At 37.4% G+C, this 25,000-nt stretch overlaps 1 protein-coding gene across 1 annotated transcript in view; it reads left to right on the top strand.

The window, feature by feature from the left end:
* Positions 1-25,000, top strand: part of ZEB2 (zinc finger E-box binding homeobox 2) — a 135,699-nt gene that overhangs the window by 86,123 nt on the left and 24,576 nt on the right. The window contains exons 2-3 of the mRNA XM_034654529.1: positions 6,789-7,046; positions 11,924-11,995. Of these exons, the coding sequence (XP_034510420.1) occupies positions 6,789-7,046; positions 11,924-11,995 (330 nt within the window). The remainder of the gene's footprint in view (positions 1-6,788; positions 7,047-11,923; positions 11,996-25,000) is intronic.

The following is a 25,000-nucleotide window of genomic DNA, read 5'->3' as shown; positions in this document are numbered from 1 at the left end:
TTAACCTTTTTTTAAATCACTACCACACTGCTACTGGAAAGCCCCTCCAGGTATAGGGAAGCTGCTAGCATTTCTAGAGGGGATGAGTGGCTGCCATCTTCCCAAGATGTTCCCATAATAGGAAGTTGAAAGAGTGTCAGAACTAGCCCCTCCACATTGGAACCATGGGATTGCAGAAATTCTTCTCTCATTTCACTTAATATGCATATTTTTTACATAGCTAATCTGAAATGGAAACATTTTTATCCCTACATTCAAAAGTGCTTTTGTTTTATCAGCTGACATTTTACAACTCATTAATTTATAATGCGGGTTTAATGCCTTTGAATGTTCCTGGGATAAAAAATTAAAGTGACCAAGCTAGTTTGTATAAAGGCTGACTATGGTATGTTCATAGCTGTTCTTTTATAACAGTGTTTTGTGCTGGAGAGCACGTTCCATGGGGATATTTCAAACTAGCATGATCCCTTCTTTCTAGCATTAATTAATCTTGCCTCTGCAAGTGATAAAGTTATTCCCATTTTTAAATTGGGAAATTAAGGCTCATGCATTTCAGTGACACATAGTCAAATTCAGAGGAAAATTGCTGTTTGAACTTGCTTTGTTTCATTGTATCTGTCACGAGACCCCGCCCCCATCATCAAATGAGAAATTGACCCTTGAATTTAGTCCTGTGAACTTTATCCACCCAAGTGCAGAGGTAACGAGTTAACTGTGATCAAGAAGGGGTGTTGATGATAAACCTTACCTGGAAAAACAAGTCACTGGATAAAAATTCTGGAAGAATTGCTGCATCCTGTCTTTAGTAGCATTGTACCTGGAAATCGAACTTTGGGAAGAAGAAAGGGCTAGGGTTCAGGTGAAGAGTCCTAGGATGTCCATGAACACTTAACACATGTAAGGACATTTTAAGAAAGCAACTAGGCCATTAATCCATGGGCTCAAATATAAATGATCTCCAAGCATCTAAGAGATTCAGGAAACCAAATGACTCATAAAATTCCTAAGCTTCTTTTAAACTTTAAGTCCTATAATCAAAAGAGACGTTTTTAAAATAAGGCTACATGTCCGCATCAAGTATTTGCTGCAGGATTAAGCATACTGTTTCCCACCATGGTGCTACTACTTGAGGACACTTTTGCAAATCAATTTTCAAATGAAGGGCCAACACCAAAACTGTGACCGGCATGTACTCAAAACTTCTCTTTTCATCCATACCTACCACACGTTGCAGTAGCAGACAAAAGAAGACACTGGAGTCATGGTCCCATCTTTATTTATTTTATTCGTTAATTTTTAAAAGATTTATTTGTTTATTTATTTATTTGAGAGAGAGAGTGTATGTGATCGGGGGATGGGCAGAGGGAGAGAGAGAATCTCAAGCAGACTCCATGCTAAGTGCAGAGCCCAACTCGGGGCTCCATCCCATGTCTCTGAGATCATGACCTGAGCCAAAACCAAGACTCAGATGCTTAACCCACTGAGCCACCCAGGCAGGCCTATTTTTTATATATTTTTTAGTAGATTTGTCCATTTATTTAAGAGAGAGAGAGAGCGAGCACACATGAGCTGGGGGAGGGGCAGAGGGAGAGGGACAGAACCACATTCCCCACTGATCACAGAGCCTGACGCAAGGCTTGATCTCATGGCCCCGAGAGGAGAGCATGTCCTGAGCCAAAACCACAAGTGGGACACTTAATTGACTGAGCCACCCAGGCACCCCTATAGTCCCATCTTAATTATTATTTCAGTGGATATCAGTGTTTCATTCTTCACAAAGTTGCCATCACACATACATGTTTGTAGGCTCCTGTGGCAACCTCATAGACAGGGAACCTATTATCATTATTTTTGCCCATTTGTTCTAAGTTTCCTCAGATGATAGGCCAAGGCCACACAGCTGGTTACACATTGGGACTGGGATGAGAAGACAGGTCTTCAAGCGCATAATTCTGGGAACTGTCTCTTTATTTCTATTGTTTCCAAACTATTGTGGGAAACATGGGTGTATCGTTAGCTTCTGGTAATTGATCAAATTGGTAAGCTTCTATAACTCAAATTAAGGGGATCCATGAAAGTAACAATCATCAAAACAATTCAAAAGTAAGCAACAGTCTCTATTTTGCATCGTGAAAATCCCCAAAAGTCCCAGGGATTTTCATTTCCTTACTCTGATCATGTAGAGTTTACATTTAGATTGCATTCTTCATTGGGAATTTGTAATACTATGTGTATTTTTGTGTGGCTGTTGTATGCTTGAAGACGTGCTTTCTAGCCCTGGCTTTGCCACCATCTGGCTGCAGGGCCTTAGACAAGTCACTGGACCTCACCTCCTTTGTCACATGTAGAGGGTTGACTTCAAGTGTCCTTTTAGCACTACGACTTTATGATTCCATTTCTCCAAATAGATAGTAAGCTTCCTGAGGTGAGAATAGTTCATCCATGTATCCTCTGCACTTATCACATTGTAGGTATTTAATTAATGGTTGACAATTGCATGGAAAGATTTATTGGCATACTAAGCTGAATGGAGTTATAGAAAATCATTATTGACTGCCTTATTAACAACTGTCTATAATCCGCATATGTAATTTTCCTTTACATCAAAACAACAACAACAAACTTCTGCTTCTGGTGAAGATGAAGTATTTCCCCTTAACGTCAGTTCTTTTTCATGTTAATACATTAGCAACTGGTATCTTGTTTGTACTCCAACTGACAGAATAATGTAGAGAAAGCATATAAGTATGAAAAGGGGTTAGTTAGGTAACATCGTATAGGGCATCTTCAAAACAACAGTTCTGGTATTTCAAATGTCAAGCTAATTATCAGCAATGTTTAAATGCTATGATAGGCCATTTTTGCAAATGCTGAAAATTTCCGGCAGGTATGGACATTATAAAAATGTCACGTTTTGCTACTATTCTGTTACATGTCACCAGAATAGAAAAATCTGGAAAAAAAAAGTTATACCAATAGACAATAAAGAGAAATCATCATTTGTTTTGCATATGATTGTAAAATTAATTGGTATAGTGATACAATTTGGAGTATTGTTTACTTAGAAGGAAGAATAGAGAGGATTTAATATAATGCAGTCTGCTGAAGTGAAAATAATGCTTATTATAGATAAACTATGAAGCCTTTTAAATATAGGTTTTTAGTAATGCATATTCAGATATATCTTTCCAGGCCCATTTGCTATAAAGCAAATTTAAGTATCAGCTTTATACCCTTTGGTAACCCCATATTACACATACAGTTTTAGAGAAAATGAAACTTTAATATGATTCCACATAAAATGGTGAGCCATGCCAATAATTCATATGCACTTCATATGCAAATAGTTTTATCTTATCCATCAATTATCATGTAAACATGGTATCACATGGCAAATTTCCCTGTAATACAGTACAGTACCTGTATATAATTATGGGTGCATTTTGCCAATGCAACTGTTACACAGAATTGTAATTAATTCCTCTGAAGATTACTGGGAGAGTTTTGGATACTGATGCTGTTTTTGGACATTTATTACTGCTCTTTAGTTGGCTTTTTGCTGTGCCTCAGAGACAGATGTAAAATTAGTGTCTATTTTGAGCCAGCAAACAGTACATCTTTCCTCTTGTTTATTGAATTGCAGAAAGGAATTCTTTGGGCTCCCACTTCTTTGTGGTTTTGAAGTAACTGTCTGTTTTTCTGCCAGCCATGTAGCTCCAATACATGTACAAAATTTTGCTGAGACCCATGCAAAGGGTGGCTTATTTGACCTAAAGTAAGGACAGAAGAGAATTTTGCTACGTTATGTAGGCGGTTCAATGCTTTTGAATGCTGAACAGAAAATATGTATTGTATAAGTTCAAAAATAGACACTAGACTAATATATTCTGCCCAATGACCCTCATTTAAAACCAGTATACATTAGTTATTGTACAAAATCGAATCTCTTCTTTGCAGAGACAAAGCTATGTTATTAAGATCTCTTAATGCCAGTGGTGATGATGGTGGGCAAAGGATGAAAACGAGAACAAACGGGAAAATGAGCTGATTTTATTTCACCATGTAAATGGGGGAGACCCATTCTCTATTGGCCATTCTATAGTAAGAATATTTTGCAGTGAAAATGTCTCTAATAATTACATGAGGCAAACCCACCGAGCAGACTTGAGAGAAAAATTTAAAGGAAAATCCTGAGGGATTTAGAAATGGGGAGGACTAGGTGAGGAGCGGGAAGTGCGATGTCCATATTAAGGGATTTAATTCTGATTGTCAGAAGGTCAGCCGAAAAGAACAGGATGAAAGGATCTACTCTGAATTCAGATATAAAAACTAACTTTGTTATGAACTGTTTTACCTGGATTTTTTAAAAAAGGGTGTGGGGGTGGGATACCAACACAATGGCAATGGGAATGGAAATCCTAGTTAAAACAGCTCTGGAAAAGATGGCATACTGCTTCTGTAAGTGAACTTGACAGCAGTTATTTATTTAGTTTAAAAGTATTTACTACTATTTGTGAGCGAGCACCCTAAAGGTTGTGAAGTATTGTTGGCCTGTGAAGGTGATGGATGCTGTACTCCTGACCCTATATGGTGAGACATGACTTCATTGCTTGTTTAGATTGTTCTGATATTTGGGACTCCTCAAGGGCTGTTCATAAATCATTTATCTCTCTCTCTCTCTCTCTCTCTTTTTTTTTTCCACAAGAAAATATTTCAATTGTATTGCTGCAGGAACACTCACGTGTCACACGGGATATTGTGGTCCATGCAGAAAAAGACCTTAAAAGGCATGGTTTTTTTCCAGGATAAAGGCCTTTTAATGCCTGTCCAGCCTTAGATAATTTTATTCACTCCTTCTGGACCTTTCTTTATTCCTCCTGTGCCCAGAGATCAGTTTTTAGGAGGTGGGTTGAAAGCTTCCCAGGCCTTAGGAGCTTTTGTTGTAGCGCCCCCCCCCACCCCTCTCACCGCCCCCCCCACCCCCNNNNGTAAAGAATCTTCTGCTTGTTGCTAAGAAATGGTTAAATCTCAGTCATCAGGGGGAAAAAAAAGAAGCACATTATTGATTGTACTAAGGTATATCTGGACCACACAGCTAGAGCAGAGATGTTAGAATATCTCTCTTTTTGTAGATCTGAGGGCATTACCCAGCCTGAACTTGCCTAAGCCCTTGTGGTCACACCTCTTGAAAAGGTTTTGTTTCCCCCGTCAATTGGTATTCAAACCAGGTCAGCAGATTCTGTTTGCCCGGCTCCGCTGCCGTTTTCATTTTAATTTGCACCTGTTGTGCAGTTGTTCCGAAGGCAAGTGCAGACCCGCGGATTATACAAAGATCATATTATGAGCAGATATGCACGGTGTAATCTTTTTGTCCCCAGCCTCACATGACAAAAAAAATCTCTCTCTTTTTGTTCCTTTTTTACTCCCTGGGAACCTGTCAAAGCAAACAGATATGACTGACTAAAATTTGTAACTAGACATGTTTCCAGAATTCTCCAAAAGCATTATGAACCTGACACACAATCCTTTTCATTTTTTTCCTCTTTTTCTGCCACTTTTGTATAATCCGATAGCTGGCAAGAGCCACTTGAGATAGCTCAGTTGATAACTTAGCGGAGGATTGCTTTATTAGGCGCAGAGAAATCAAAATGAACCTGAAAATTGTTTGCGCTTTTTTTTTTCCATGGGCTTTTTTTCCCCCCTTTCTCTCTTTCCCTCTTGTTCCCATGATGTCATGGTTCTAACTTGTTTTTTTGTGTGTGTTTCTGGAGAGTTGGGTTAACAGTTCTTGGCAATCCTGTGTGTGCGTAACGGCTGGTGTGTTTCTCTAGCTGAGCTAATGCCCCGTGTTTATTACTCTAATCTTTCTTGTCTGGTGGTAAAGTGGACAATTTATGTACTAGCATGTAGGCCGAGAGCCTGTGAGGGCTGACTAATTCAGAAACAGCCACCTTCAATTGAGTTCACAGACCTTATTTACAGGCTGTCTATTTTAAGAAAAGCTACTGAGCATTGCTGGGACTGAGGGCTGCAAAAGCAGCCCGCCGGTTCTTGTGAGTTATTTTAACATTTGTGTTGGTCTTGCCTGTGTCACTTTGAAATCTTCTGTAATTATGGCACGATGAAGACATCTCAATAGTAGTATTAATGGCCCAGAAGATATGGCTTTTCCTCATTTTCTGCTTAAAAGATTGGGATATAAATGGCCTTAGCACATGACGGTTGACATAGAAGCAACAGGGAACATTTCAGATTGAGCAGGTTTGTGTATGTGTTTGTGTATTGACTAAATAGATGGACATTTTGTGTGTGTGTGTGTGTCTATGGGCTTCTAGGAATAAAACCACAGCTAATATAGCTGAAGTCATGTCGTATTTATAGTACAACATTTTATAGCACACACTGCGTGTCACTAAGCTAATAAAATTGTCAATTGCAGATCTATTTAATAAGTTCGTGTGGAGTATCGAAAGTACATATTGCCATGTGTCTCTTTGCATATGCAATATAGATGTATTGTTGAGGATATGTGCTACCGTTGCTTTTTGAAATTTCCCATCTTTTTAGCAAAAAAAAAAAAACAACTAAAATCAGAAAGAGTACACAGCGATAATTGAATAAGAATAAAAATGCTAAAACATGAAAGATATTAATTATATTTTCCTGACATGGCTGAGTAATTAAGTTATGAAAATATTAATTATTTTCCATTTAACTAAACAATTAGGGGTGACTGATATTTTTCAACGAAGTGTTTAGAGAGTGTGCGTTCTGTGCTTTCTCTGCAGTGGTGAACTATGACAATGTAGTGGACACGGGTTCGGAAACAGACGAGGAGGACAAGCTTCAGATTGCCGAGGAGGACGGGATTGCTAACCCTCTGGACCAGGAGAGGAGTCCAGCCAGCGTGCCCAACCATGAGTCCTCCCCACACGTGAGCCAAGCTCTGTTGCCAAGAGAAGAAGAGGAAGATGACCTAAGGGAGGGTGGAGTGGAACATACTTGGCACAACAACGACATTCTGCAAGCCTCTGTAGATGGTCCAGGTAAGCGTCTACAACTACTTGGCCCCATCCTGTGCCATCTTAAACTAATCTTGACTACCTCATGGAACGTCCACGACCGAATAATTAAAGTATTTCTTTACAGAATAGAGATACCAGAGCTGGTGACAGATTATGAAGTGATGGTAGTGTTATTGCATTATAGCCCTAACATCGTAGGGAGAGATGATGTTTCAGTTTGGGTGCAAGCTGCACACGAACTACATTTTAAAAACACACAACAGGAAGTCTCTGTACCCCGTTTACAATATGCAGTTTGTATGACGTGATCAAGCTCTAGGCTTTCAGGACAGAAAATGGAAGCAGACGTAAAAACTCACAACTGACATCTATTTGAAAGTTTCCTGTGGAAGTTATATAACAATACAGAGCAAGTAACTGTCAATTTAATGTAGTTTCATGTCTGTCTGACACCTTCTATTGTAATTCAACCATCTAATCATTCCCCTTTGTTAAGTGTGAATGTGATTTCACACTTTCACCTGGTCAGGTAGCTTTCTTATGACTTAACAGTTAAGTACTTGATAATGTTTCCTGCTGTTTGGTGGGAATCTCTGGGGAAATGAAACCAATCCAAGGCCAACTATCATAAAAATAAGGTAAATTATGTTCAAACCAAAACTTCAGATGCCACTCAGCATGTGGAAATGTCTTGGTCTAAAATTCGCTTAGGATGGAACATCACTAAGGTATGAAATGATTAACAGAATCAAAGAGAATTAATCTTATTCCCATAAACTCCCTCTGCTCCTCTACTTGGTGAGGTGGCTTGCAAAAAAAATTTTGTAATGACTCTTCCAATTCAAACCATAGTGTCTCCTTAAATCTCTGTCGCCAAGACCCAATGAGAGCTGTCATGATTTATCCCACTTTGTTTTTTTTCTCTAACGTTATAGATAACAATACCTTTTTTATAAACAGGTGAAGTGGGTGGGAAGGGAAGTAAGTAAGCGCAGGAGTCTACCTATATGCCATTGTGATGTCGCAGACTATAAAGCCTCGAACCTAGGCAGGGTAATTGTTCGGTATACTGGAAGGAGGATAATAAAAGCACTTCCACTCCTCAAGAAAATTAAATGTGGAAAAAAGAAAAAAGAAAAAAAAAGACCGATGGCAGTTTGAGTGTAGTGTATTTGTTTTTCGTTTTCCTAAATTACTGTGCCAAGTTTTGTATTCTTTCTGTTTCCAATTTTGCTTTCGGTGAAGGTTTCTCGGATCTCAGCAATCCCACACATAAACATTTATCGTTATATCCATTAAGACTTAAGGTTTTAGATTTTCAACTATGAGGGAGAACTCAGCCAAAGATGCTTGAAAGATAAATACGTTTAATTAGGGGCAGAGGATGATCATTAAAGGAAGTCTGACTGCTGCAGAAGTCATTAACAATCTTAAATGAAATTTTTATTTTTATGATAGCCATTTACATGTATAATAAGAGCCAATGATTCTTGGGAGCAGTGTGACAGAAACAGAGTGTGGCGAGAACTCATGTAAGACATACTATTTAAATGAGCTGGTGTTAGCTATTCATATTTGTTAATGAACTAGATATGCAGGGCTATAAGAATGAATGTTCTGATGCTTTAAATTTTAATATCTAGAAATCAAGGGTAAGGACCAATTACTAGAATTTCCACCCTTAAAGGAATAATTAATAACGATATAACAAATGTACGGCTCCAAACTTCTAAAAAAAAAAAGTTTAATTTTAAAAAATTAAGATCAATAATTGAAAAACAGCCAAAACAGTAATGTCAAGCCATAGGAGTTTGTGATCATGGCAGCTTTTTGTGCTGGTCATGGATCATAATTCTAAATGTTTTAATATACAATAATCCATATGAGTGCATTGCAGACCCTGTTATCACCTGTAGTTAATGGTGCCTGTGAGACAAATGAACAGGCTGTTCTTTGCTCTTACCTTTATGGTAAATAAACTAGCATTCTGGAGTCACAATAATTAAATAAAATGTAAATCCCTAATCTCATTTGGCTATTTGGACCAAGAAAGTTACCCGGCTATTACCTGTCTAGTTCTAATGATTAGTAATGATTTATTGTTCTTTTTTTTTATTGTTCCAAAAGTGCTCTGATGTGGTGCCTTGATGTCTAATGAAAGAAATTGGTCTTAAAAAGCTACTCATTGTTTATCCTGACTCTTAGATAACACATTTTTCTTCTGATAAAATATTTTTCTTATTTATTGTTCAAAACACACAATATAGACAATAATTCTAATTCTGGTGCTGTTTTATTTAGTAGTGTTTTATCCCTGGTGCCTGGCTGTCTACCATCATACCTCAGCACATAGCTTGACTCTGAGATAAGCCCCCTCTCCTTTGCTCTTTCTCGCAGGCTTTCTGTAGTTTGTCTGCAGGATGCAGGTTTTCGACTGAAGAGCGCAGTGGAGCTCTTACTGTGCCTTTCCGGTTCCAGCACAATCAAAGTTTTGTGTTTAGAATTGTCCTTGACATTCTTTCGTCCCACAATGGGGTGGACACAGTGTGCTGGAAACCATGACATCATTATCATTGACACAGACTTAAATAAATCACCTGCATCTTGGCCTCTTTCTGCTTATTCAAGGATTCTTCATCTGAAGGAAGAAAGTGCTTTTTATTTTTACAAACCTTCATCCCAAGGGTGACTGGAAAATGCAAACTTTTACAAGTGTTTTAAAAACAAATATACTATGTGGTTTTAGACACAGTATGCTGAGTCAGAGGTGTCTCGGAAAATGTTTAAGGTTAGGCGAGAGGCAGAACGACAGCCGGGATTGCCTTTAATTCAGAGGAGATATTCTCAACCTATGGATTATTATGGCCTTCTGCATATGGATTTGCAGGAAACTTCCTGAGATAAGCATATACATAGTATATCACATACCAACCTGAAAAAGATTACTGTTTCATTTTAATAAATTGAACCTAAAATTCAAAAAAGTAAGGGTTGGTGCTCAGTAAATTGAAGCAAAGTACATTCTAGGTAAAAGTGACACCATCTCAGTTGCATAATCTTTGGTAAAAGAGGGTTATAGCTGAGGCATTACTCCAGAATGCAATGCACACAGCGCGCCAAGTACACATCTGTATACCCAGCATTTAATAATTTGGGAAGCAACCACCTACTGTAACTTCTCTTTACTTTTTCATAAGAAAATGACAATGAGGAAGGAAGTACAGCAGAAATCTTGAACATTACCACTATTATGCAAAAAAAAAAAAATGCTGTTAACTGTTTTCCCCTCAGTGACTTGATCTCTCAGATGGAAAACTTATGATTCTTCTGACTCTTGGCTACCAGAAATCACATGAGATGAGCGAGGAAGAAAGACACAAAAGCTATATTTATAGCCAGTACTGAACTTCTCAGAAATACCTTAATTTAATTCCTTCCAGAGACCAATAAAAATATGAGATGAGGGAGCCTTTCAACCGATCGATTATTACAATTGACAATACAATATTGCTATATATTGAACTTCTAAATGTTTTATGCAAAATGTCCCTGTGAAAATATTCCTTAAATAAGAGAGAAGTCCAAGGCCAGAAACAAATTTAAAGTGGTTGTACAGTTTAAACAAATACCATTCAAATCATCTGACTGTTATGGGTAGTAGCATTAAATTAGCATCTATTTATATCTGTGTATTTTACCTTAAAAGGCCGAGGCTTTTTTAGTTCTGATAACATAAACAGATAGGCTGCAGGATACTACTTGTAAATAATATATTTTAAATTTGCTGTACCATTTGCTAGAACCTGTTTTTCTACCAGATAATTATGACTAGAATGTGATAAGCAAAGAATGGTCAGGATAAATTTGGGAATTTACAGAGTCCTATTTATAAAGTTTCTCTTGTTTTAAGTAAAACGATGATCAGAGAGATATTTATCCTGGTTCACGGTTGGTTCTCATTAGTGTTGTTATTGTAAAAACACAATTTTTTAAAGTCCGTGTTTAATTTACTTACTCGGAGCATTTTTAACTGTCAGCTGTCCTTCTCTGCCCTCTCACATACTCTGTAATTTGGGAGGCAGAAAATTCAAGAGCTCTCCTGTTTTTCAAACTCTCCCTAATTTAAAATATGGCAATTCTGGAAAACAACCTTTTATCGCCTATGAATCTTCAGCCTCACTGTTACCTATTTTCACCCTCATCACCATCCTGAGCTCTTGTTACATCTACATATTTTTCTTCAGGAAATGGCTACAGTTATATGCTGGAGCATAAATGATAAAGAAGAAAGATATTTATGGAGTGGTAGGGAAAGGCCTAGGGAAGGGATGTTTTAGAAGTTTCTATAAAACAGTGAAACAGGTGTTTTCAAATGCCTCTGGGATGCTTATTTTATAGACTGGGAATTTCAAGTTTTGATATGTAGAATTGGGTTTTTCAAAAAATACGCCTGCAGAGATCAGCCCCATCGTAGCTACTCCAAGGGGGAAAAAGCATGAAATTCTCACTGGCCACTAATCAGCCAGTTACCAGAGCACGGCAGCTAGCATGCCTCTGCCTAAGTACAAATACTTAGTTGCTTTTGACTCGTATTGAAAAAATAGTATCTTTCCCCCTGTTTGTCACTAGAACTGCCACCAGAAGAAAAGCCCTTCGTTTGTCCCGAACGGGCACCTCTGTTTTTCACAGCTTGCAGTAATGCTTAAAGTAAATAAGTTCTTGTGCAGCTAGCACTGTTGGATTCATTCAATTGCTGAACAAAGCTATTGTTTAGAGGTTTACAACAAGCCTTTTCTCTGTTTCCTTTAAAAGAATCTTCCTTGTTCCTGTGGTTGGCATGCTTAGTATAGTAAGCCTTTCTACAGTGTTCAAATGCTAAAGATAATTTTCCCCCACAGAAGAAATGAAGGAAGACTATGACACTATGGGGCCGGAAGCCACGATCCAGACCACAGTTAACAATGGTACAGGTAAGTTGTGGTTACCACGTCAAGATCGTACTTGTCCCGTGTCGTGTGGACTTAGTGAGTCGGGAAGAGAAACACTGCCCATCCATTCGTAGTTCCATGACTTAACGATGAAGTCAGACATTACAAGTCTCCTGTTTTTGTCTCAGATCGGCGTTCTCTTTATTTTATTTTACTTTATTTTACTTTGTTTTATTTTTTATTTCTTGTTCTTTTTTTTTCAGCAAATAAATCTTTCATTCTTAAACCCCTGATTTGCCTGTGAAAGTTGAGAAAACTGAACTGGATACATACATTTTTTTCAACGCATGAGTTGAGCAAATTTCTGGTAGTAATTTTTATTTTAAAAGACTGCATAAATAAATCTCAAAATTAGAATGTAATATGCCTCTTCTGGCTACTACTTGATAGTAGTCATTGAGAATTCAAATGGTATGCTGTAATTTAGATTGTAGATGGTTTTTCAGGAAGACAAACCAAATTTCCATGAACATTCCTCACAAAAATTGATCATCTGAGTTCCTTTGTATTCTTTCTTCACTTTTAATTCTTGGTACCCTCTACCTCCTCTAAATAATGTTTTCCAGGCAGAAATTTTAGAGGGAATTGACAATTTCACTTCTTTTTCATGAAGCTAAAAAAATTACTGTAGGAAAGTGGTAAGCTGTGTTTTCTTCTACTCTGCTACTGCTGTGGAATGGGATTTCAGGACAGTTGGGACATTCCATGTTCCTCCCCCAAAACTGAACGGTGTCTTCCCTCACATTCTCATGTCACCAGTGCAAATGTACATTGACTCACTATGTTTATCTCTCTTTTCCTGAATAAGGCTAATTATTTTTGGTGTTATAAACAATCCTTCATACGGCCATTACAAATATTAACCTAGTGCCAGGCATAAGGTTATCTTCCAAAACAAAACAAAACAAAAAATCACATGGCTCTATCCACTCAACTCACCAATGAGAAAAAGTTGCAGTTTTACGAAATTTTAGAAATGTGAATAATTCAGATGATAGTCATATCTCCCTTGTGTTGATACACATCATGATAAACTGCTCATGCTGTACTTCTATTTAGAATGTTCTTATTAATAACTTACAAGGCACTAATTCACTGTCTTGGGTGTAAAATAAGAGAAATAATGAACAACTGTTGTAATTTTTCTTTCATTTGAGTATGTCAACTTAAGGTATAAAAATGAAAGTGTGGAATATAGGATTAGGGAAAAAGTATAGACTTAGGAAAGATTATCAGTCCTAGTGTTCAGATATAGCTTTGGCAATAACTAGATCGCGACCTTGGGCATGTCAGTTACAATCTTTGGAACTCAGTTTCCCCACCTGAAAAATAAATAGATCACACTAATTGCTTCTTAAGAATATTTCCAGGTTTAATAGTCTGTGTTGTAGGGGTACCATCAGCATATAATATAGAAACAAGACAAAATAATTGCATATAAAAAGATAACAATGAAGAGATAGCATAAATTAGATACTTTCTATAATGTCCCAACTCATGGGATCAAAAATGGCTTCATTTTTTTTTAAGATGAATGGTAAATTTCAACTTCAAACATAAGTAAATCCTAATTCTTATTAACTTTATAGGCATGTAAGATGTCACAAAAGTAAATTCATCCTACAAAGTGACAATCTACTAGCTGTTTTATATGCTTGAAGCCTAAAATGAGATTAATAAAAACTATTCCTGTTCAAAAGATTTAAAAATCAATTCTGAATGTGCTTTCACCTGGCTTTAAGATCTCTTTTTCTGCTACTACTTACTATTGTTGTTCATGTGTATTCAGTCAATAAATAAATGAATAGGTATTCATTGAGAAGGTTCTATATACACTGTTGGTGTACTTGTGGTGGAAGATGGGCCAGGAAGTTTAAGACATGGCTATTATTTAATTTAGAAGATGATACTAACACACAAGAAAAAACAAAGAACAAGAAGAAAACTATGTGGTAAATGCACAACTAATGGTAGGAACTATAATCACTTCAAATTACAGAAGTGGGAGAGAACTTATGGGGTGAGTATTCAGAAAAAGCTCCATGACAGAGGTAAAATGTAAACTAAGTATATTTTCAGTGGTCATAGAGAAGTGAGGAAGGGCTTTCTAGCAGAAGAATGTGTGAGCCAATGAAGGAAATTGTGAAATCAATTCAGAGGATAGTGAGTAAAGGATTCACTTGAATCAGAGGGTCCTAGGAGTCAATTCATGGGAAGTGAAGCTGGACATTTAAGTTGAAGCCGACTGATGAAGGATGTGAAGCACAGACCAAAGAGTTTGTGTCATGTTATACTATCGTGATTTCTGTGGGGGAAAACCAGACTTTGAGAGACCAACTGGAAGTCATTGTAGTTACTCAGGTGTGAAGTGATAAAAAGCTTGTCCTAGGGTGGTGACAGTGGTGAAATTAGCAACATGATTTCTTAACAATCGGTCGAATCTCTGGGTGATGGAATCAAAATGGCTTTAAGATTACACATCTACATGTTTAGAACATGGCAGTACTTGCTATTTCTAGATAAAAAGAAGGAGGATCCAATTTTGAGAAGACCTTGAGCTAGTCTTTACACATAAATATTTTCATATAAAAGTTATATATGAATATGAATATGAGAATGTCCATTGGAAATGAGGAATTGAAACACAGGAAGTCAGGGCTGAAGACATAGATTTGAGAGTGATGCAAATATGTTCTGATAGTATTTAACATCATGGGACCATGACATTAACCATTGAGAGTGTGTATGTTGAAACAAGTAAAAAGCTGAGGCCAGGGCTTCTGGTGGGTGGGGAGTAAAATCAAATTCATTGAAAGAAAAAAGACTAAGATAGAGAGGGAAAAAAAGTGAAACAACCAGAAGGCAAAGAAAGAGAGTTTCGAAAAGTAGAGACTGGTCAATTCAATCAAAGGTTCAGATAACTACAATTGAAAGAATGCTGAACAAATATATTGGACTTAGTAATTAGGAATTTACTGGTGACCCTCAGTTTTTAAGTCTGCCCTTTTAGAGAATAAATACATATTTCTTTACAACCCCAAGTTGCTGCTTCTTATCCCCAGAATCTTTTCAGTTGCTAATACATGGGGAATTGAAATAAGACATCTTTTCTGGCTGAAATTGCTTATTAATGGACCACCTCTTTGTCTCCACCCAAGTCCTACGAGATCCAGCTACTGGCTGACCTTCTTTAGCCATCCCAACTTACAATGATATCTTCTTCCAGTGAATGATTATTGAACAAAACACTTAACTTTGCCATAAATTCTGTAGTGTGCTGTTAATGTGGTGTCTTTTCTAAATTCGACTGCGAACTCTGACAGCACGGATTGTTTCTTAGCCTACCGTATTGCCTATAAGATCACCTTAATTTTTTAACTTTATCTTTCAATCTTATTTTTTAATTTTTAAAAATTTATTGTATTTATTTTTCAATGTACAAGGTTATATTAGTTTTAGGTGTACAATATAGTGATTCAACAATTCTGTACATTACTCAGTGCTCATTAAATAAGTACACTCTTAATCCCCATCACCTATTTCACCGATCCCCTCCACCCACGGCCTCTCCAGTAACCATCAATTTGTTCCCTATATTTAGGAGTTCTCTATATTTAGCTAAAATTAATAGGCTGTCAATATATTTTTAATGAATAAATATGGAATTAATTTAATATCAGATACCATTTTTCTTTTCTAATCAAAGCAGAACAGATAGACATTGAAATAGATAAATTCTAGGGGCGCCTGGGTGGCACAGCGGTTAAGCGTCTGCCTTCGGCTCAGGGCGTGATCCCGGCGTTGTGGGATTCGAGCCCCACGTCAGGCTTCTCTGCTGTGAGCCTGCTTCTTCCTCCCACTCCCCCTGCTTGTGTTCCCTCTCTCGCTGGCTGTCTCTATCTCTGTCAAATAAATAAAAATAAAATCTTTAATAAAAAAAAAGAAATAGATAAATTCTAAACAGGTTAAGCAAATTTTCTGATAAAAAGTGTTGTTATTAATAAGAATAAGTTGTAAAGGAAAGACAAAGACAATGCCTCTAATACTTCTCTCTGAATATTCAACACACAGATTTTATTCCTAACTGAAAGTAAGGGAAAGACCTCTGAATTTCCTTCTCAGCTCTACACATCTATTAAATAGCAAAAATTAATTAAATCCATCTAGATGGATAGAATAGTCTTTTAGAATCTAAAAGTATCTTCTTCCTAGTATATTCTGCTGAGTTTAAAGCTGCAAGAAGCAATGGGAAGAGTTTAGTTGAATTGAATCACAGAATCCTAAAACTGAAAGTTATAAAACAGAACAATTTCTTAATTGTATTTTGATAGTTGAGGATACAGTAGTAAAAAAATGTTGCATAGCTAACTGGTGGCAGATTTGGAAATAAAATCTAAATCACCTGACATAGCCTTTCACCTCAGAAGGTTTTTGACCACTCTGAGAAGCTGTCCTGATGGAAACTATGGAATCATCTTTGACTCTTACATACTTTATCTAATTAGTCATCAACTACTATCAATTCTGCTATCACAAACAGCATATATCACTTTTATTTCTCCCCATCATTTTTTTCACTATCCTGATTTAAATCCTCATCTTTCATCTGAGCTATTATGATACCTTGTTAACTGATTCCACTTCAATCCCTAATTTCTTTAATTCACTCTTCACGCTAACAAAGTTGGTTAGAAGTTGTTTTCCTAGCACTTGAGGGCAGATGGATAATTTTAACTCAACTCCCACACCACTTCATACTCAACTTCTTATGGGTCTCCACTGCTTTCTGGATGAGTTGGCTTTTGAGTTGAGTTGTCATCCTCATGATCTAACACCATCTTGCCTTTGCTACCACTTCCTAGTATATACCTCAATTCTGAAAGACTGATTACCATTTATACTCCTTTGCCTTTGCTTATGATTTTCCATCAACCTAGAAAGCCACTCATTCTTTTTAGTCTGACAGCATCATACACATTCTTAAAAGCCTTCTCCAACAGGAAGTCATCTTACAGTCTCCCACTCAGGATTAACTACTCATTCCTTTGAGGGTCTTCTTGTAGATTTATGATTTTTCTCTCATATTATACTCAGTTGCCTGCAAGTGTGTTTCTCCTCACTAGATTGTAAGCTACTTAGGACAGATATGGTATGGGTTTTTGGTCGCTTTATCACAATAGATCCTAGAATGGTCTAGGTCATAAAGAGTTTTTAAAGAAATTGAGGGAGTGAATGAGAGACAAACAAGACTTGGACTTCCCTTTCATGTTTCCAGGTTGACATTTTTTGATACCCAGTGTGAGATAACCAACCAGACAATTTCATCTCTCATTACTCTAATCTCCCAAATGAGAAAAATTCAGTTATATTTGACTAATGTCCAGACTTCATGTTCTCCTCTATTTGGTCAGTCCACATTCATCCTATAACCCTTTTCTCAATTGTTCAAATACCCTTCTTAGAATCCTTCATTGCCCCTTAGTACCCATAGGCAAAATCCACATTCTTCAGACCAGTAAGTGTCATCCATTTCATACCAACAGTGTTCCATTCTCATCGGACCAAATCCCTTGGTAATATCAAAAAAGAATCACATTTACACCAACCTCTGAATCTCTGCCTATGTAGTTCCTTGAGACCCTAATCTCTCACTCCCTTTCGTCCTGTTATCCAAATTCTACTCACCCTTCTGTTCCTCAGGGCCAGTTCACATTCCATTTCCTTAATGTGGTCATCCCCAAACACCCCAAACCACGTCAATCTCTTCCTTCTCTTAAATTCCACAGCCCTCAGGTGGACACTACTAATTTTAGCGTGTCAAATTGTTCTTCTTTATAACATTTGCACCTATTTTACCTAGTTAATTTTGTGAAGACAAAAGCTGTAAAATGGGAGTAGATTACATTGCTATCTACCTCATAGGATTGTTGAGGTAATTAAATAAGGAATATATATATTAGCCTTCGTAAGGGCCCCCAAAATACTTGCTTTAAGAAAAGGATTATTCCTTCTTTGCCTCAAAGTGCCCAGTACAGCAGTGAACTCACATAGTACAGGTTGACTGGTAGAATGAATGAATGAATGAATGAATGAATGAACATTTGGTGAAGAAGAAATAGTGTCTGAGAAAGGAAGCCACAAAAAAAGGAAAACATTCCAGTATCTTCAGAGAGTGAAACCAGGATGTAAGTCCCTGAAATCAACTCGTTCAAGGCAAAGAACAGCAGTACAGCGTATCACTATTTTTTTTGCAACAAAGTTTCAGATTAGCAGCACAGCAAAGTTGATTTATAAAAACATGAAGTATCGCAAGCCCTGATTTATATTAACAACTCTCTATTTTGCATTTAATATTTCTACACTGGTTTTAATGTTTTAAAAATGAAAGAAATTGTATGCTTTAACACATAAGGCAAAGAATGTCCTTTTATAAAGAAACTTACACCTTCCATATTTTAATCAGATTCAAATTCAGAATAAAATTACTATGTAGAATTCTTAGAAGTGTGAAAAAGAAACTATTTTCTAAGAAGCTCAGAGAAATGGAAAAACTTAGGAGCCTTATAAAGCCTGCATGCTAGTAGGAACACGGATCTATCTTAGGTACTTGGTGATCATTAGTATTAATGCAGTTCCATGTGCATATCAGGACCCAAATAGGCCCCTGATGTTTTCCTCTTTGAATGTGTGTAAGTTATATTTATACAGACAATCTAGTACTCTAGTTATAAAGGGCTATTAATAACCACCTGCATCTCTCCTTCCTTCGCTGGGAAAAGAAAAGCACCTTACAACCTTACATCTAGAAACAGGGTAAGGGCAATTTAGGTCTCAGTTCTTAATCTTAGAGAACAGAATAAAATTATTGTCCAAGAACTAAGTATATTGACTGTAACTATAGTCATTAAACATATTTCCAATCTTTTAAGAATAATATATGAGTGCTTTTACACATGAAAGGCCAATGTTGGTTTGGGATGCGCCAGATTAGTCTAGAGTCAGAAAAACAACGTTTGAACTTTGTCTTTACCAGTTACTAGTTCATGAACTGGAGTATAGAAGAATTCATCTCTACATCAATAAAGTGGAAATAATGATTCCTTATGGACAAGGTCTCATTGTAGGGATTAAATGCTTTATTATTATTATTATTATTATTTTGAGAGAGAGAGTGAGAGTGGGAGTGGGGGTGGGGAAGAGGCAGAGGGAGAGGGAGTGAGAAAATCTTTTTTAAAAAAAATTTAAATTCAATTAATTAACATATAGTGTACTATTAGTTTCAGAAGTAGAGGTCAGTGATTCATCAGTCTTACATAACACCCAGTGCTCATTACATCACATGCTCTCCTTAATGTCCATCACCCAGTTACTCCACCCTCCCACACCCCTCCCCACCAGCAACCCTCAGTTTGTATCCTATGATTAAGAGTCTCTTATGGTTTCTCTCCCTCTCTGATTTCGTCTTGTTTTGTTTTTTCCTCTCTTCCTCTATGATCTTCTATTTTGTTTCTTAAATTCCACGTATGAGTGAGATCGTATGACAATTGTCTTTCTCTGATTGGCTTATTTGGAGCGAGAGAATCTTAAACAGGCTCCATGCTCAGCATGGAATCCCATACGTGGCTCGATCTTATGACCCTGAGATCATGACCTGAGCTGAAATCAAGACGTGAATGCCTAACCGACTGAGCCACCCAGGCGCCCCAATGGTATATGATTTTTAAAGTACCTACTGCAATGCCTAACATACACTAAATGCTCACTTCAATTTGCTTATTTTGCCTGTTTGTTTGTATTTACAGGTAAGTTTTAAACCAATTTTATGCATAAAGAAATAAATGGGTTCTGAACTGTTTTTCTCCCTTTACACTGGTTCCTCATTAGCTTCTTCTCTAGAAAACAAAAATGCAATATTCAACAAAATTTGTAATGGAAGGACTTAACCAGTCAATTTTGAAAGCCTCTACCAATTAAATTCCTTTGACGTCTTAGAAAACCAAGCAGACAAGCTGTAGGACAAATGCCTTTTCACTGCTCCAACAATGCGTTTGAGGTTAAAAGATGAAGATGGAGGGGTGCCTGGGTGGCGCAGCCGTTAAGCATCTGCCTTCAGCTCAGGGCGTGATCCCAGCGTTCTGGGATCGAGCCCCACATCAGGCTCCTCCGCTGGGAGCCTGCTTCTCCCTCTCCCACTCCCCCTGCTTGTGTTCCCTCTCTCGCTGCCTGTCTCTCTCTGTCAAATAAATAAATAAAATCTTAAAAAAAAAAAAGATAAGGAATTGCTTATTGCTTAGTTTTCTATTTCATTTCATCTTTACCTAGCATCCTTTTTTTAAATGTAGGAGAGGATGTGGTGGTATTTACAATGTTTGTGTATAATGATGAAACCTGTCAAAGACTTTTCCTTGATCACTGACTAGCATCAGGAATCATATGTTGTTTTTCTTTTTGTCCTGAATGACAATCAAATAAACAAATAATAAAATGTTCATCACTTACTAAGATACCTACATTTATTCTTTTTCTGTCAGGGTGTTTGTTGTTGTGCAGAATTTAAACTGATGACTGAGAAAGAAACTTGAAGAAAATAGAAGATCTAGTTCTTGTTCTTAAAAAATGCAAAATCCCGGAGCGCCTGGCAGGCTCAGTCAGTAGAGCATGCAACTCTTGATCTCAGGGTTGTATGTTTGAGCCCCACCTTGGGTGTGGAAACTACTTAATAATAAAATCTTCAAAAAAAAAAATCATAATGACATGAAGGCAAACTTTACCAAAAAATCATCAATAGCCTAATAAGCTATCCAGATCAATAGTCACTTAGGGTGACCCTACTAAGTTTAAGGCATTTTATATTTGAAAAATACAGTGAACGGTCACGTCATTAAGGACTTTCCTTCAATTGGGTAAATAAAACAGTGGTAGATGAATAAGAAATGTGTGTAAAATGTTTAGCACAATGTTAGACATAATAAACAGTTGTTGCTAGCCATCATCATCATCATCATTAACCTTATAACAATATGTGGATGAAGATGTTTTATTTGAAATACAACAAGCTATGTGGGTTCAAGTGAAAGGTCTTCGATATTGCAGAGGGTTTTTGACAGCTTGGGATCAAATATTGGAGACAGGAGGGTAGAGAAGTGCCTTAAGAGACTGCAAAATTCAGAGAAGGTTTTCTTCAGGAAGAAGGCTTGTTAAGTATGGCTCTGTGCAAAAATGAGGCATAGAGAAAGCTGAAAATGGAAAGGAGACTGGAAGATGGAGTAAGTTATCAGTAGTTGTGAGGAAGTAGCCCTAGCGAGTAGCCTGGGCTGTGGGCAGAGGCACATCTTCGTTAGCAAGAAGGTCAAAAGAAAAAGGAAGATGATTATAGAGATTTTGGCTGAATTTAAGGTAGTTCAGGGGATTCATGTCATGTGGGTTGCACTCTCTGAAGTAAGTAGGAAAATAGATGACCAGTTGACAGTGAGGGAAGGGAGTAGGGTTGGAATCTTGAAGAATGGAAATCTAGAGTAATTGCTGTGGACAATATATGGCGATTCAATTACCATCACAAAAGAAGATCCTATTTGGATAACATAGACTGCAACAAGTCTGTTACAATTATTTACATTTCTTTAGACATTTTTATCCTCTAGGAGCAGAGAAACTGGGCTGGATTTTTGTTTGGCAAGGCAAGAATGACACAAGAATAAGGGACAGGGAGGGAAAGAGTTCAAGCTCTGAGGTGAACTGAGGCAAGTAAAAGCAGACTGGGTGAAATGGATGGGAAGACTTGTCAGGGCCCCGTTATCACAGTGAAGTACCTGCATCAGGGAACAAAGAACGGAATGGTGGGAAAGAGCAGAAGGTTGAAACAGACAGTGGAAGTTTCATGTTCTGGTTTGCAGTGCTGGAATCGTCCCGAGTTTAGCCCATTACCAAAGTGTGGCCATCCCTGTAGGTAGAGAGACTCAAAGCTTTGGAAGCCAGGATCCTACATCACTATCTGTTGAGCCATGAAGTTTCCCAGAGTGACAATGTTGGCAGCCCTGGGTAAACACGACCATGGGACAAGTGTCATCTTACTTGAGCTATGCAAGTAGTGTCCTAAAACATGATGGCAAAAATGGATGACTGAGGCTTCAAAAAATTGCAGTTACAAACCGGAGGGTTTTTGAAGGTAGAGGTTAAGTTTGCTTTTCTCCAAAGTCCCTCTCAATGCGCACGGCGTTCATACAACCTTGATGGCTGACAAACGGGTTTTTTGTTGCATTGATGAATAAATGAGTAAACAAATAAATGATGAGCAAATTAATAATTTAGGAACATTGGTTTGAAATGGTCATGTGAATTGAGGAGTATGTAGACCCATCCTCTTTGCTCCATGAGCTTAGACAGATGAAAGCAGGAGCAGCTGTGCTGGAAAGGTCTGTGAGGGATGGAGTATTATGACAGGATGACACAGTTTCATCTAATCTGAAGAAGTGGAACGCATGTAGGAGGATATCATTAAACATGTGGGGGGATAAACAAGTAATATGTGGAATGGGAAAGCAAAATGAACCATGAATAAAGGGTGTTTGGGTTTTGGGTTTTTTTTTTTTTTTGGTCTCTAGTTCCAAGTTAAACTTGAGACATTCTTTATTTACTATCACCATAATAGTTACTAAAAATTCACCTTTGCAAGGTGTTTCATAAAGTTATTCCTTACTGAGTGCCTTTAGAAACATGATTAAAAATAAGAAATAACTAAAATAGGAAAACACAATCCTTAAATGTTAAATAGAAATTATAAATAAGCATCTTGAATAGAGAATTTGAACAACTTTTATGTTTTCACTTTACCCCAATAGACTCGGATGTGGATCCCCAGTGAAAAAAATGAAAAGCAGGAACATGAAAGGAAAAATTGAGAAAAAAGTTTTAAATTCCATATTTTATTTCTATTGAAGTGAACATTTACCGTGGCTTTCCCCATACTAATTTTATGGTGTTATAATGTTGTTGTTTAGAACTATTTATAATGTCAGCAATCTTGTCAGCATCTAGGACCTATTCAAATCATGTCAAATCATGTTGGGCATAATGAAAAACTGAAAAGATGGGGTTCTCTCTTTCTCTTTCTCTTTCACACATTGAGTCACTATGATACAGTGGAAAAAATAATGGGTTAAGAGTCAGGATATATGAATTCTCCATCAAGCTTTTCCAGAAATTATTAGTCTAACTTTGTATGAGTCATAAACCTCACTGTACCTTAGTTGTATCATCTGTTAAATGAGGAAATTAGACTAGAAATTCGAATTCCGCCCCACCCTACCCTTTCTTCTCATGAATTTTTACTGGGAAGCCTGAACGAAGACAGCAAAGCACCAGCTGAGCTGGTTGGCATGGGAGGGGGGTCCTGCCTCATGGTATTATACCCAGGGCCCTGTGTTTGTTCTAGCTTTGACTTTGGTTAAAGGTTCTGCTGTTGTCATTTTGCAGCAGGCCCACTGGGCCCCACTGTAGCCAGTCCTGCTTATAGCTCATACAATCCATTAGGATAGTAGCAGAGTATAAGCCAGAATGGGATGGGGTGGGATCTGAAGTACCACAGAGAAATGCCAACTACGTCCAAGTTTATCAGATTCTTCTGAGGTGTCTCCAGAGCAGTTGGAAGCCTTTAGATCTAGATGGAAAATCTTGCCTGAGCAAGAAACACCATGGTTCAAGGTATAAGTCCTCTAAATTGATGACATTAATGGTAGGGTTAGGAGGCTAGCAAGTGGTTTGACCTCTTTAAATACAAATTCTGTGCATCACATCATTAGCATAGAAGAAAGTGGGGAAAAGAGTAAGACATTTCTGTACCATTATTATCTTCTTGGTTTAATAACTTCCACCTCTTCTTACATGGAGTTTGAATAAATTTTTTTTATTTTTTTAATCATTTTTTAAATCTTTCTTTATTATTTATTTAAGTAATCTCTACACCCAACTGCAGGGCTTGAACTCACGACCCTGAGATCAAGAGTCACATGCTCCACTGACTGAGCCAGCCAGGCACCCCTAAACTAAATTTTTTAAATTAGCTAGGTTTCTTATATGGGTAACAGAAGCCACACAAGTTGGATCTTAAGTTACTTCTCAGCAAGAGTTGAGTTATAGTGTTAATCAATTGTGCAAGATCGGTTTATCAGATAATGCAGTGCCTAAGTACACAAAAAGGAGAGAATCATATTGTTATAAAGCATGTCGTTTTCTTCTTGTTTATACTGTCACATGCTCATATGTTGGAAGAGTTTTGTCATCCAGTCAGATAGGTGATGTAAATCATCATTTTAACATTTTTAGTTAACCCCATACCGTAAGTATATAAAAATAAACTAGAGAAAGAGAGAGGTTTTGAAGAGAGAAAAACAGATGTAGCACTTGGCAGGTGAGACAGGAGCATCATTTGCAGACTATAATCAGTGTATACCAGGAAGAGCCTGTCACTTCCTGGCTAATGAATGCTGGGGTTTTATGAGCTTTGTTTGTGATTATGAGTACCTATCTGCACTTCACAGCAAGGGTTCCCACAAGGAATAACTGTTACCCCAAGCTTCTTGAGTGTCTCCTTCATTCATTCGAGAAATGTTTAATAAGCACCGTTTTCCTTGTGATGTTGTTAATGGTTTCTACTCACCTCCAAAATCTTAATGTGTGTCTATGGTTCCTCCATCAGAAAGCTATGTTGCTGTGAGTTTTTAACTGAAAAGAAAATAGATGAAACTCTTTAGGCCCAGCCAGTGAATAAAAAGTGAATTGATTAGGGCAATTAATTTATTGAAAGCATGGCATTCTGAAACTTCAGGGATACCCCAGAAAGCATATACTAGCTCATTTTACAGATGAAGATACCGAGATTAAAAATCATAAGTGGTTGAGCCAAAATGGGTTGCCCAGTGACCCTGAACCTGGTGTGATCATTCAGTTATTGAGCATTAGCTGTGTGCCAGGCACTGTACTAGGCACTGG

Source organism: Ailuropoda melanoleuca, chromosome 2 (assembly GCF_002007445.2).
Source record: "Ailuropoda melanoleuca isolate Jingjing chromosome 2, ASM200744v2, whole genome shotgun sequence".
Taxonomy (NCBI): Eukaryota; Metazoa; Chordata; class Mammalia; order Carnivora; family Ursidae; genus Ailuropoda; species Ailuropoda melanoleuca.
The sequence above is the reverse complement of the archived record's forward strand: the minus strand, read 5'-3'. Positions and strand labels throughout refer to the sequence as shown.